The sequence below is a fragment of the Natator depressus genome, chromosome 2 (genome assembly GCF_965152275.1).
Source record: "Natator depressus isolate rNatDep1 chromosome 2, rNatDep2.hap1, whole genome shotgun sequence".
Lineage (NCBI taxonomy): Eukaryota > Metazoa > Chordata > Testudines > Cheloniidae > Natator > Natator depressus.
In genome coordinates this window covers 167,787,651-167,803,542 of record NC_134235.1, presented here as the reverse complement: position 1 = coordinate 167,803,542, position 15,892 = coordinate 167,787,651, and the positions used below count along the sequence as shown (strand labels likewise).

The 15,892-nt window shown below is 41.2% G+C and overlaps 1 protein-coding gene across 2 annotated transcripts in view; it reads left to right on the top strand.

Annotated features, from left to right (window-relative positions):
* The window catches only part of CNTNAP2 (contactin associated protein 2), a 1,640,949-nt gene that overhangs the window by 1,083,441 nt on the left and 541,616 nt on the right, over positions 1-15,892 (top strand). For both annotated transcript variants that reach the window (XM_074945269.1, XM_074945270.1), the window contains exon 11: positions 13,118-13,224. In XM_074945269.1, coding sequence (XP_074801370.1) covers positions 13,118-13,224 — 107 coding nt within the window. The remainder of the gene's footprint in view (positions 1-13,117; positions 13,225-15,892) is intronic.

The following is a 15,892-nucleotide window of genomic DNA, read 5'->3' as shown; positions in this document are numbered from 1 at the left end:
AATCAATAATAGTAGATGACATATTACATTTATGTGACCCTCAGCATGATTACTGTTTATCTATAAACTAGCAAAGGAAGCCATAATACTTTGTCATTATTAACATGCTGATGTATTTTTCTTAAGCAATGCATCATTTGTTTTAAATGATATATTTTGGATTGATGTTTGAGTGGCTTAAAGTTATTGTTTTATATTGTATCCTTTATTACTCTGTGTGTGGGGGGGGAGGGCTGTATTTTAAGATGCCTAATCATCAGCCTCCTTATTCCCCACTAGATAAATCTAATTGCAAACTGAACTGTTCCTCACACGTTCTTGTCAACTGCTGGAAATGGCCCACCTTGATTATCACTACAAAAGGTTTTTTTTCTCTCCTGCTGGTAATAGCTCACCTTACCTGATCACTCTCGTTACAGTGTGTATGGTAACACCCATTGTTTCATGTTCTCTGTGTATACAAAATCTCCCCACTATATCTTCCACTGCATGCATCCGATGAACTGAGCTGTAGCTCACGAAAGCTTATGCTCAAATAAATGTGTTAGTCTTTAAGGTGCCACAAGTACTCTTGTTCTTTTTGCGGATACAGACTAACACGGCTGCTACTCTGAAACCTGTAATTTAGAAATAAATTCTGCATTTGCCTATTGAGTATATGTGTGATTGCTCATCTTCATTATAGGCAAATGCATTAGTTATTGTTTTCTGTAGTGTATTCTGCAGTGTATTTTGTGGTCTGTTCATTGGAGTATGAACGACCTGATAAGAATTGTCATCTTCCAAAGCATAATTTAAGACTAAGAGAAACTTCCCCAAATGCACAACATGGGCTGTAAGATGAAGTTGTCATAAAATCACAGGAGCCATATTTAACTCAAGTTGTGAAATGTAGATGTACTAAATAATTAGCAAGACATCAATTAATGATGTTATGGCTTGTTCTCAAGTTAAGTGAGCTCCTTTGCCTTTTCAAACTGTCAGAAAGAGAGGTGATTACATGACCACAAGTTAATGTGTAGTTAGTTTTCCATCAGTGCAATGGAAACGGAGGATTCTTCAATGTGGCCCATAGAAGGATCAGGGAGCAAAAAATGAGAAAATTCATGGGAGGCTCAGATCTTCAGAGCCCTGCAAATCCACTGATATCCACAGATCATTTTTGCAGCTCACTGATCGGATGCAGATACAATTTTTGTATCTAGAGCCCTGCAAATCTGTGGATATCCATGGACCATTTTTGCAGATCGGGTGCAGATACAAATTTTGTATTCATTCAGGGCTCTTCTGATCTGAACATATTCATCACCCATTCCAAGAAGGGTTTTATTGCAGAGGTTCTGGCTTAACCTAAATTGGCACCAATTTGGCAACAGACTCTAACTGCATCTCTTTCTATTCAGTTGTATAAATAGCAAACTCAAATATATAAAAACAAAAAGAGGAAGCCATTCAGAGTAGCTCTCATATTTCCCTGGAAATTCCCTAACCTGGCTATTAGTCTGTACAACCTGTCTCTATCCATTCTGAGAGTAACACAAGCCTCTTTTAAAGTTTTGAGCCTCCAAAAACCTCCATAGGCTCAAATGCACCTACATAGCTCCTAGTCGATAGTGACTCCCTGATTTACTTCTGAATCCTGGCTGACAATTAATCGTCTACACTGCAATTAGACCTGAGAGGTGGGAGTGTCCCAGAGCTCAGGCTGCAGCCTGAACCCAAAGGTCTACACTGCAATTAAAGAGTGTCTTAGTCCAAGCCCCAGGAGCCTGAAATGGTATGGGCCAGCCATGGATGTGTGACTGTGGTGTAGACATAACTTCAAGGTGCTTAGACATTTGTGTGGCTTCACCTGGGAACACCCCCGGGGAAGAGTATGGAACAGCTACAAGGGATACCAATAGACCCTGTTGCCATGCCCTGTAATATTACAGGTTATTGTCCAATACCGTACAGCAGTGTAAATGAGCAATGAACAGATACCATGGCAACATAAACAGGAAAAGAGAAAAATACATAAAGATACATCTATATAAAAAACCCCCAAACCCTGTACCTAAACTATGGATAGGCATCTGGTCAAAGTACAATAGGCCATTATGTTACAACATGTGTCATTAACTAATTGCACCAATTTTCTTACAGTTTCACTAAATTTCAGATTGCTTAAATTCAGGTCCAGACAAGAGCTGTCTTAGAAATACATAAATTGTGTAAATCAAAATAGAAATATTGAACTTAAAGTTCTCAGTTTCGTAGTTTCCAATGGCTCATCTCTCGAGATAAGTAGAAACTTCAGTTTTAGGGCCCTGCTTCAGAACCTATGCCTTGTTTTGGCAATATGACATCTCGCCAGTTACTGCTCGGTCTTTCAATTTTACTTTCAGGGGAAGATTATTGAAAATACTGTGTAGGTGCAACTTTAGTATCAGCTGGAATCCTGACCTTGGAAGTGTAGTGAGTTTGGTCCTTTCCCCTTTTTAAAAGGGTTTTAGACACCTGGCTGCTCTTAAAGAATTTGTCATTGGTGGACAAAAACACCCTGTTTTCACCTGCATATGCTACAGTTACCTATGATTTTTGTGATCCCCCACAACATGTTGTAGATGGGGCTGCCCTTGAAGACCAATTGGAAGTTATTGGACTTGCAGAAAACAGCAGTCCACCTACTTTAAGGTGTTATACTTAAGTAATTGGGCCCAGGTTTGTAAATGTATTTAGGCATTGTTCTGCTCAGTGTTGTGAGACCTAAGTGACTTAGGAACCTAAATCTCATTTTTCAAAAGTGACTTAGAAGCCTAAGTCCCACTGACTTTCAGGTTACTCAAGCGCTCCAACCATTTCACTGGCTTCCTATTTGTTCATTTCTGGGTGCAGTTTAGATATCAACACTGATGTACAAAAATGTGTGTGGCTTGGGTCTTGACTATTTTAGGAGAACTTCTGTCTGACAGACCAGTATTTACCGCCATCGCAGTTGACATCAGCAGGGGCACTCAAGTTAATGGTCTCTATCTTTAAATGCATAGTGGCAGGTACCAGATGATTTTTGGTAGAGACCCTTGATTCACATTCATTTCCCCTTTTGTTCTGATAAAGCCTGGGGCCAGACCCTCTCCTGGTATAAATCAGTGAATCTCCATTGACTTCAGTGGATCTACACTGATTTACACCAGCTGAAGCTCTAGCCCGGAGCTTGTTCACCAAAGGGTCATGGTGCAGAGCCTTTGTCTTTACTCAGGCATAATTAACTGCTTTTATTGTTTTACTTGTTAGTACAGGGGCGGGCAAACTTTTTGGCCTGAGGGCCACATCGGGTTTCAGAAATTGTATGGAGGGCTGGTTAGGGGAGGCTGTACCAGGCTGTGCCCCTGCCCCCTATCAGCCCCCCCTTCCTTCTCACCCCCTGACGGGCCCCCCCAAGGGCTCCTGCCCCATCCAACCCGCCCCCGGTCCCTGACAGCCCCCCCAGGACCCCTGCCCCATTCACACCCCCACCCCCACTCCCTATCCCCTGACTGCCCCCGGAATCCTTGCCCCGACTGCCCCCCACCGCCCCATCCAACCCCCACTCCTTCCTCACTGCCCCCCCCGGGACCCCTGTCCCCATTCAACCCCCCCGTTCCCGCCCTCTGACCGTCCCGACCCCATCCACACTCCCATCCACACCTCCTGACCACCACCCAGAACTCCCCTGCCTTCTATCCAACGCCCCTGCTCCCTGCCCCCTTACCACACAGCACAGAGCCCCGGTGGCTGATGGCACTACAGCCACGCCGCCCAGAGCGTTGCGTCGGTGTAGTGTAGTAAATTGCTCTCCGTAACTGCTACCAGTAGCACGTTCCTACGCAGAGCAGTTTAATACACTACACTGGCAGCATGGCGCACTGAGGCTGCGGGGGAGGAGAAACAGCAGGGGGAGGGACTGGGGGCTAGCCTCTTGGGCCAGGAGCTCAGGGGCCGGGCAGGAGGGTCCCGCGGGCCGGATGTGGCCCACAGGCTGTAGTTTACCCACCTCTGGTATATAGTCTACCTTTATAGAGTTATGTATACACAGTATATTTTATTGTTAAGCAGATAATTTTTAAATGCCTTGAAAGTTACATAGACTAACATGTATTATTGCATACTAGCAAGAAATTACTGGGTTTCCTGAATTTGAACAAAGCCAAAAGGACAACTTAGTTCAAATGAAACTGCTTTTTTTTTTTCTTTGCCTTTTTTTTTAATTGCATCAGTTTTTCATTAATCCTTCCCTTGCAAACAGTCTGTAACAGCACCTTATTGTTCTGGAGATAACACTCATAAACAGTTTGGCAGCCTTTTCTCTGAATGTGCCCTAAAGGAACTTTGCTTAACGAAATGTCATTGCATATTTTAATACTGATTTCTCTCTGTAAATCACACTGGTTAAAACTGCTAGGCAGTTTGTGGTTTTTAACCTGTACAATAAAACAAGCTTGGTAACATGCTCCAAAGAAATGGGAAGTCCACACACTGGTAATAAATAAGAAACTGTGTTCTCTTTGATTCACTAAGGATCTGTTAATGGCACCATCATTTAAATATATGCATCTGTGCAAGATCAGGTTAGAAGTCAGCAGCAAATCGAACTAGTCTGTGCATTATTGTGAACCTGAATTAATTTTACAATCTGCCCCATCTGCCTTTTGAATGTGTTGCCTTGAGTACAGGATGATAGTCTTATTGTTGAGAAGTTCAAAGTCACATTAAACACTTGTTAAATTGTAAGAACCGAGAGTTTGTCTAGATTGTCAGATCAGCTGTTTTTCCTCTATTTCGTCTGACAGGAGCAGGTAATTGTATTCTGTCAGCTATGATGGGGCCCCTTAGTATCATCTGATCAGCCTGTGGTTCAGTACTACTTGTTTCTATTACTGCTTATACATATTCTACTTGCTTTTTGAAGAGCTGTTCACTACAGCCAGGGGTGCTGTCTAGAATAAGCGACTACTGTGGACTATTTTCCTGGATCTGCCACTAGTGAACTGTTTTACTTGGAGCAAGCTATGAAACTCTGTGACCATCAGTGTACCAATCTGTAAAATTGATCTAATAGTGCTTACTTTATAATGGTAGTCCTAATTCATGTTTGCAGGGTGTTTTCAAATCCTTAGATGAAAGGCGATTTAGAAGTTAAAACCATTATCTTTTATTATCCTTTTAAATTTGTTCTCATATACATTGTATCATAGACTTAAAGGGGCTAATCTACCACTGCCTGGCTTCTTCTACAGTCAGTTACACATGTGCAATGAGGATGTGAAATGTTACCGCAAAATGGTAGAATTTTACACCCATTTGCACTTGATTTGCACAGGTGTAAACTATTACACAATGTACAATGCATTGGAGAATTGGGCCCAAAATGTTGCTTTAACCACTTTCATACCCCAGATCACCCTTTTAGATTATTTGGAAACTTGAGTCCAGAGATGAATGGTGGGTTGGAAACATGGTGGAGGAAGCAGTATCAGGTATGGACATAAGAAGAAAGAATGCGTTGAGAAGTGTGGGACCTACCACTGATGATAATCTGGAGTTCACAGATTTGTAGTGTTTAGGCAGAAAGGACCATTATATAACCTAGTCTGACTTCCTGTATATTGCAGACCCTTAAGTTTCACCCTGTATTATGCTCAATATCTTGTGTTTGGCTAAAGTATATCTTCCAGAAAGGAATCCAGTCTTGATTGGAAGACATCAAAAGATGGGGAATCCAGCATTCCCCTCGATAGTTCCTATGGTTGATGACCCTCACTGAAGGAAAAAAAAAGGGTCTTATTTTCAGTTTAAATGTGTCTAGATTCAGCTTCCATCCATTGGTTCTTGTTATACCTTTCTCAGCTAGATTCAAGAGCTCTTGAGTATCCAGTATTTTCTCCCTGTGAAAGTACTTACACACTGTGATCAAGTCAGCTCTCGATCTTCTTTTTGATAAGCTAAACTGTGAGTGCTTTAAGTCTTTCACTTTAAGGCATTTTCTCCAACCCTTGAATCAAGTTTATGGCTCATTTTTGCACCCAAGATAATTTTTAAAGCATCCTTTTTAAAATGTGGACACCAGAACTGTACACAGTATTCCAGTATCTATCTCACCAATGCCGCATACAGAGGTAAAATCAACTCTGTCCTCACAACACACCTGCTTATGCATCCAAAGATTGCATGAGCTCTTTTTGCCACTGTATCACTCTAGGAGCTCAAATTGAGTTGCTTGTTTTGATCCCTAAATCCTTCCAGGATTTCTTTCCAGGATACAGTCCCCTGTAGGTATGGCCTACATTCTTTGTTCCTAGATGTATAACTTTGCATTTGGCTGCATTAAGGTGCATTTTGTTTGAATGGGCCTTATCATGCCCCTTACTATCACAAGACCATGGGTTTCACTTCAGGGTAGACTGTTCACTAATAGGGAAGTTAACCCAGTGCCAGCTGTGACTCTAAGGCCATGTCTACACGACAAAAGTACTCTGATTTTACAGAAGTCGATTTTTGGGAACAGATTATATAAAGTCGAGTGCATGCGTCCACACTAAGCACATTAATTCAGCGGTGTGCGTCCACAGTACCATGGCAAGCGTCGGCATTCCAAGCAGTGCACTGTGGGTACCACAGTTACTGCAGTCCCCGTTGCCCATTGGAATTCTGGGCTGAGCTCCCAATGCCTGATGGGACCAAAAATTTGTCGCGGGTGGTTATGGGTAAATGTCGTCAGTCAGCCCTCCCTCCCTCTGTGAAAGCAATGGCAGGCAATCATTTCACGCCCTTTTCCCTGGATTGCCCAAGCAGACGCCATCGCATGGCAAGCATGGAGCACGTTCAGCTCACCGCAGCAGTTATGACCATTGTAAACACCTCATGCATTACTGTGCAGTTTATGCAGAACCAGCACCTGAAAAACCAGGTGAGGAGGCGTTGGCAGTGTGGTGATGAGGACATGAACGCAGATTTCTCTAAAACCGTGATCCCCGGCAATTTGGAGATCATGGTGTTACTGGGGCAGGCTCATGCCGTGGAACACTGATTCTGGACTCGGGAAACAAGCACAGACTGGTGGGACCACATAGTGTTGCAGGTTTGGGATGATTCCCGGTGGCTCCGAAACTTTCGCATGCTAAGGGCACTTTCATGGAACTTTGTCACTTGCTTTCCCCTGCCCTGAAGCACAAGAATACCAAGATGATAGCAGCCCTCACAGTTCACAAGCGAGTGGCAGTAGCCCTGTGGAAGCTTGCAATGCCAGACAGCTACTGGTCAGTCGGGAATCAATTTGGAGTGGGCAAATCTACTGTGGGGGTTGCTGTGATGCAAGTAGCCAATGCAATCATTGAGCTGCTGCTATCAAAGGTAGTGACTCTGGGAAATGTGCAGTTCATAGTGGATGGCTTTGCTGCAATGGGATTCCCTAACTGTGGTGGAGCTATAGACGGAACGCATATCCCTATCTTGGGACTGGACCACCAGGGCAGCCAGTACATAAACCGCAAGTGGTTTTCAATGGTGCTGCAAGCACCGGTGGATCACAAGGGACCTTTCACTGACGTCCAACGTGGGATGGCCAGGAAAGGTACATGACGCTCGCATCTTCAGGAACTCTGGCCTGTTTAAATGGCTGCAGGAAGGGATTTACTTCCCAGACCAGAAAATAACCGTTCTTATAAGGAAAGGGATAGATAATAAGGCACAAAATATCATATTACCTCTATATAAATCCATGGTATGCCCACATCTTGAATACTGCGTGCTGATGTGGTTGCCCCAGCTCAAAAAAGATATTTTGGAATTGGAAAAGGTACAGAAAAGGACAACAAAAATGATTAGGGGTATGGAACAGTTTCTGTATGAGGAGAAATTAATAAGACTGGGACTTTTCAGCTTGGAAAAGAGACAATTAAGGGGGGATATGATAGAGGTCTACAAAATCATGACTGCAAAAAGAAAAGGAGTACTTGTGGCACCTTAGAGACTAACCAATTTATTTGAGCATAAGCTTTCGTGAGCTACAGCTCACTTCATCGGATGCATACTGTGGAAAGTTTAGAAGATCTTATTATATACACACAAAGCATGAAAAAATACCTCCTCGCACCCCACTCTCCTGCTGGTAATAGCTTATCTAAAGTGATCATCAAGTTGGGCCATTTCCAGCACAAATCCAGGTTCTCTCACCCTCCCCCCCCCCCAAACTCACTCTCCTGCAGGTAATAGCCCATCCAAAGTGACCACTCTCTTTACAATGTGTATGATAATCAAGGTGGGCCCAAACACACACACACAAACTCAGCAGGAGAGTGAGTTTGTGTGTGTGTGTGTTTTGGGAACGGGGGGGGTGAGAACCTGGATTTGTGCTGGAAATGGCCCAACTTGATGATCACTTTAGATAAGCTATTACCAGCAGGAGAGTGGGGTAGGAGGAGGTATTGTTTCATGGTCTCTGTGTATATAATGTCTTCTGCAGTTTCCACAGTATGCATCCGATGAAGTGAGCTGTAACTCACGAAAGCTCATGCTCAAATAAATTGGTTAGTCTCTAAGGTGCCACAAGTACTCCTTTTCTTTTTGCGAATACAGACTAACACGGCTGTTACTCTGAAAAAAATCATGACTGGTGTGGACAAAGTAAATAAAGAAATGTTTTTCACTCCTTCTCATAACACAAGGAATAGGGGTCACCAAATGAAATTAATAGGCAGCAGGTTTAAAACAAACAAACGGAAGTATTTTGTCACACAATGCACAGTCAACCTATGGAACTCTTTGCCAGAGGATGTTGTGAAGGCCAAAACTATCACAGAGTTAAAAAAAGAACTAGATAAATTCATGGAGGATAGGTCCATGAATGGCTGTTAGCCAGGATGGGCAGGGATGGTGTCCCTAGCCGCTGTTCGCCAGAAGCTGGGAATGGGCGATGAGATGGATCACTTGATGATTCCCTCTGAAGTACTTGGCATGAGCCACTGTTGGAACACAGGATACTGGGCTAGATGGACCCTTGGTTTGACCCAGTATGGCTGTTCTTATGTTCTCTCTCACCAACAGAAGTTGGTACAATAAAAGTGATTACATCATCAACCTTGATCTTAAATAACAAAATCACATAGTTCAAATAAAAATATAGTATCCAGAGAAATTAAACATACCATATAAGGAAAGGCAAAAAGTATTTGCTTTCATGTGGGGTGTGAAAATACATGGAGAAACTAGTTAAGTGTCACAAATAGCAAGAACTTTACTTACACAAAATTGACAAGTGTGTGTGAAGAAGTGGCCCAGTGCTAAACAAGTGTAGGCAAAGTAGAAAAAAGGATATAAATGTCCATGTGGTAGTTTGCAGAAACGTCCAGGATGGTTTCAGTAAGGAGGTAATGTTGAACTTTGTCCTGAAAGGAATGGAGAGTCAATGATTTTATTTAAAAATGGAGAGGATATGGTCATATTTCTTTGACCTGGAATCAGGAGAGCTGGGAAATGAGAGGCCAAAGAGCATGGAGTTGCAATAGTCAAGACAAGAGTAGAAGAAGATATGGATGCAGATTTTAGCACAGTGGAACCCAGGTAGTGGTGTACATGGGGAGTGTTGTGGAGGTGCTTGTAGCAGATTAGCAGATATAGGAGATAGGAAGGAACCGTCAGGTCCAGGGTGATAGAAATCTGTATCACAAAAAGAAATTGAATCATGGAGTTGTGTGAGGATGCTCCTCTGGCCAACAGAAGAAAGCCAATTTTAAAATCTAGCAAGTTTTGTATACAACCAGATGATAGAACAGAGACATCCAAAATCCATTTGTGCATGCAATTCAAGTGCAAATAGAGCATAAACGGGCTTGCATGTATATACTCTATTGTGTGTGCAAAATTACACCAGGTGATTTCCATGCACAGATATACGTATAATCAAATACTTATGAAAATTTTACCCTATATACTTTTTCCAACAGCATAAGTGTCTGGCTCTGGGTTCTAAGCAGTCAGGCCTGCGGGTTGGACTGGCCATAAAGTCAGGACAAAAGTGAGGGCAGCACTGAAACTGGGATCTGGAGACAGGCCATTGGACAGAACTGAGGTTAGAGTTGACAGACCAGCCAAAAATCAAGATCGTAGCTGGAGTCTGGCTGCAGACCAAAGGTCGAAGCTGAGGTGTAGTCAGGAGGGGGATGCAGGGCTGGAGAAAGGTTGCAGGAGGGCACAGACAAGGCTGATGTGGGCTGGAGGGCAATGAAATACCTGTGCCTGGGAGTCATCTGACCTGGGCCCTGCCCTGGGATAGGCTGCCGCAGCATACCTGAGGGTGACGTCACTGCAGGCTCCGCTTACAGGCTGAGTCAGTGCAGCTGAGTTGCTGCTGCATGCTGGAGTGAAGAGTCACGGCAGGCTCTGCTGGAGCAGCGAGTGATGGCACCTATTGAGAATCTCACCTCCTCACATCTAAAGGTCCCTCTCTACAGCCTAAGGGGAGGAGCTACTGGACCCAGGTCTCAAATAAATATGGAGGACAACTAATGAAAAAACAGGGACAGACGTGAGGGTCACAGGGTCAAAAGCAGGGATCCAGTGGGGGACACTGAGCAGAGAACCCCAGACAGTTCCCACTGCTCCTCGAAGGGAGCCAGTGGGTACAGCCCTGGTCTGGCTCTGGATTTGCCTCACAGTATTTATTTATCTTGCTGTCCTCACCAAATGATATTGAAGTTATTACATTCTGCTGACTTAAAATTCCCTATAGTTTGAATCACTTTTCACCCTGAACTATGTCAAATTGGTATTTAGTAAAGTAAAAAGGTTGATTTTAAAAAAAATATTCCAGAGGAAGTTGGGTTAAGCTAGCTTTCTTACAAGACACACAAAACTAACAATAGGGGTTGTGGTTTGTTGGATAGATCTGACTTAAAACTTTTAACCGATTAGATAGATAAATAAATTAAATAAAAAAGTGTGCTCCGGTAGATGGTGTCATAAATATCTCTATTGATTTTCATATTTACGTGAATTAAGATAGTATATGTTAAGCTACCAATACAACGTTAGCTTTGCTACTTATACTGGTATAAAAGTAAGTTATATAGTAGTAACATGCAAAATTGGATATTGGCATTATTATTGAGATTTCATGTAAATATCTGTCCAAATTAATGTAGAAATGTTTTATTTTTTTTTGTCAGTGGGAAATTATGTTTTAAAGCAAATCTGTTTTCAAATAGAAATAAGGAAGGAAATACATCCAAAGTGACACATGAAATGGTTTTGGAGAAGAAAGTAATTTACCAAATATATTGCAAGATATGAATTTAGGGTTTCAGTGTTTATGAAACCACAGAGTGGTTATGAAAATAAAAGCTGAATATAGCTGACAAGGTTTAAAAACACAGAAAATTACATTCAGAATTCAGGCTTTGTCTAGATGTACAGAAGTGTGAGTCAGTCTTATGTCAATGGAACTACTTTAAAGTGTCACCAAAACACCAGCCATCCATAGATTCATAGAAAATGGAAATTTTCCAAATAATTGGAAGTTTGCTGTTCTATATCACAGATCCCTACAGGATATTGTACCCTAATATTAAAATGGAAAAATGTTTGTTTTTCATTCAGAAAATGATTTCTTTAAGCATGTTTCTTATTAGTCTCTTGAAATTCTCTAACAGATTTCAGTGACACACCTGTAGTATAATAGAGAATGTAGGCAGATCGTATAGTACATTTTCTTAAAAAGCTTTTACTCTGTGTGTATAAACAATAACAGTTTTGAAGAAGGAGGTGAACTGCACTATGGCCAAGTGTCCAATATGTTTCTGTCAAAAATATTTTTCTCTTTGATACATTCCTGTAAAATGGAAGTGATGCATGCACATATAGTGTGGGAGAGAAGGAAAATTCCAAAATTAATAATTCCAAAATCATTTGTCAGATAGACTATTATGCATTAAGGTGTACTATGGGTATTAACAAAGAGTCTAGTGTTAGCTATTACAGGGATGCTGTGAATTTCAAAATTATCCTGGTGATAACTATAGTTTAATTTGTATTATGTTTCCAGAAAATATTTCCATTTGTTGGTTGGTTGGAGGTCTATTAATCTTCCCTTAATGTAAAAATGTAGAAGTATAGTTCATAAATATTATTTGGACAAATTCAACATAAAAGGAAAATTCCTTTAACCCTTGATCAGAAAGCACAGAGTCTGTCCTGAGACTGGCTGAAAAGAAATTTAATAAAGGGAAAAAAATGGTTCTTTGAAATGAGATTTCAAAGCATACTCCAAGAAGAGAAAAGTAATAGTTTCAAAAAGCGAAAGTATTATGATAATTCCTATTTAAATGAATCTTTTGATAGAAAAGAAACTGGTCAAACTCAAATCTTTGAAATTACATTTTGTGGCTGTTTCAAATAATAAATGTATGTTCTAATATAATTTTCCCTATTTTTCATTCATTTCCATTCCACCTTTTCTTTATCATTTCCTCAGCTCTCTGACAATAATTTAGCTGGAGTGGGAGAGCAGGTGGGGTAAAGGTGAATTACGTTTGTCACAAGTGAATTAAAGCCTGTTAAATCTTTTATTCTGAACTTCACAGCACCTGGTTTGTTTTAGTAATGCAGAGTTAGTAACTTCCATCTCAGCCAGCAGGCAAGCTGCCTCCATCTTATCCCATGGTGGGCAAGACAAAGATTAAGTGAATCTCACTGCTGTTCTTTTCTAACTTTCCGTGTTTTGTGGGACTTGAATCCATGGGGCATGGCATCACCTGCACAAGAGAAAAATCCATGGCTTGTGATGTTGTTCTGATCCTGGTACAAGTCATTCATGGCTTTTAAAAACTTAATTTATGATAAGTGAATGTTTCTCACGATTGTCTTCCTTTTCTACACTTGTTTGAAAAGAGGCCACAGCAGGGCTGTGATACATCATCTTTTGTGTGGTTGGCACAGTTTGTCATGAATTCTGTTAATCTACCTAAAACAACAAGGATTAATTATGAGTGTAGGGCAAACTGGCATTGATATGATGTATTACTTGAGCAGGTCAAAATTTGGCCATTCATAAATCTTGTTGTTTATTTGTTTTTGTTTTTCTCTTTGTCTCTTGTCCTGCCAGGTGTGTTCCCAATCACTGTGAACATGGTGGCAAATGCTCCCAAACGTGGGACAGCTTCAAATGTACTTGTGATGGAACTGGATACAGTGGCGCCACCTGTCACAACTGTAAGTGACACTGTGATTTGCTTCAACACTGTAATATAATATAGAAGGCATGCACAATACTGATGTCTTTTGGTTGAGATGTAAAAGCCAAGTCAGAGCCATCTGTGGTTATTAAAGAGCCCATAGAACTTTTTTGTGAGAGAAGGGATGCTGACACTTGCATCTGGCCCACATTCCATTTTGACTACTTAAAATTCCATACTGGGTGGTCAAATGGATACATGAGTTCTTCAGTCATTGTACTAAATGCTTGCCTAGTGTTGCTGAGAACTCTTAAATGGTGGCAGTATTTGGTCACTAAAGGCTAGTCTACACTGAAAACTTACATTGGCATAGCTATGTCCACATTCCTGAGAGATGTAGCTAGGCCACCCTATTCCCCAGTGTAGGCAGCACTAGGGTGACAAAAGAATTCCTTCATCTACTTATCTATTGCCTCTTGGGGAGGTGGATTACCTACAGGGAGAGGCGAACTCCTCCTGTCACTAGAGTGAGTGTCTACACTGAAGTGCGACAGTGGCGCTGCTGCTATACCATTTTAAGTGTAGATAAATCCTGATACTGAAACAGACGCATGTGCAAACTGACTCTTTGGCCATTCTGAAAGTCAAACTATATTATCTCGATTGTGGTAAGTACTGCAGGCAGCACTATTAGTGCCCACTGCTTACAAGCCATATTGATTGTAGCCATATTACAGCTGCTTCCTCTACTGATATACTGGGAGTGAGGAGAGAGAGGAAAAGGGATGTCCTTGTACTTTCTACAGCATCTGACTTACATGTGCAGGGCAAGCCATTGTGTGTGTGTGTGTGCTTGTCTTTCTAGCATACATTTAAAAGGGCCTTTTCATTTTGAAAAGTGTTTTCTAAAATATGGTAGATGAGATGACATTGTTAAACGTTTTGGATGAACGTGGAGAAGAAAGGCAAGAGTGCGAGAAGAATGGCGGAGGTGTTGTGATCGGCACAGTCTTAACGACAGCTGAAGACCGATCGATCTGGGTGGTGGTGGTAGATAAGATAAAGAAGACTTGTCCATTTACTGTCTTTCTCCATTGACATGCCTACAATAACACCCTCTTAATATTAAGAGAGAACAGTTACTTTAGATTCACTATCAAAGCTACAACCAAGATGCTTCCAAAGAGGTGAAAAATCCAATTACCAGTTTAATTCAGAGTTTCAATTTTTTGTTTACACTTTAATGTCACATTCTAGAATTATGCAAAATATTTAATGAGAAATTTGACAATCTATGGTTTCTGCCTTTTGTTGGATTTTACAAAATTCAAGTAATCTCATGAAAAACTGACAGTTCACAGATTTTCCATTTCCGCTTAAACTATGCTATTTTTGAGCAAAATCTCAACGTCAGACTGAACATATTTATAACACACACCATTTTTAAAGTATTTAAAAATGCATTATTGTTTAATTATAGAGAGATTTGGAATTATTCAAAAAGCTGTTTGAGAGATGAGCATTTCCATTGCTCATTTGCTGTGGCTTGTGTTCATACTTGGGATCTGTAAAGGCCTTCTTTTGACTCACCAATGGTATTCCTGAAAACAAATGTTTGTGATAGTTTCCAACCTCATTTAGTTGCACTTTCCCAGTTCTGATGGTGGTAAATAGTGTACCCAGTTAGATTTTAAAAATCTTTAATTTGTTGGACAAAATTGGTTTTCTTAAAACCTGCTGTCTCTCCTTAGCTTGCTGAGCTTTTGATATATACAGAGGGTTAGTCACCTCTTCTTCATTTTGTACTTTAAAGCTTTGGCTTGCAGTTCAATGTGTGGGTGCTGGGTAGTGTTGATGGCCTGTGATATATAGGAGGGCAAACAAGATGATCTAGTGGTCCCCTCTGGCCTTAAACTCTGACTCTATGTATCTACAGCAGATTCCCCCCTCTCCCCCCACAAAAAATGTATTTATATTATAATGAGATCAGTTATTGAGTAATAATTTGCTCCAGAAGCCTGGTCATTTAATGCCTGTGACTTGAAATAAAACATAAATCAAGTGTAGATGGATCTGAACCAAAATCCCTATTCTGAAAACCCACTGTTTAGGTTTGCTATCTTCTGTGGATCCAAATGTTTACAGATCAGATTCACTTCCAATGGTTTGCACAATGAGAGAGCAATCTTCTCCTCTCATGTCCACATCAAACATCTCAGCTCCAATATTTTGCTCTCCCTGCATGTGTGAGCTCCCACTTATGTCAATGGGAACAGAATATTTGATGTGCTGACCTGAGATGAGCACTTATTCTTATAACATTCCCTCCCACCCCTGAGGTATAAATGCCATATTCTTTATGGAAAATTTCTACTAGGTTTTACTCTCTGGACAGCGTTATTACTGACTTATAAAAAGTATCTTACCTGGATGCTTCTCCCCATGCCTTATAAACTCCAGAAACTTTAACAGGATGAACTGAAAGCTTTTCATTAAGGTGATATTCTCCCAATCAAGTACAGGTTGTGGAATCGGGTGCACAGAGTTGTCACCCATATTGAAGACCAGGGAATAAAGTGGCTTCTGCAAAAGTGGTGAGGAGCCAACGTTCACAATACCCATGTGGTGAGTGATGGATTTGGTCCTACCAAGCGCCAGTATAGTGTAGGCCTGGCTTGACCTGAGTAATTAGACATGGATGAGGC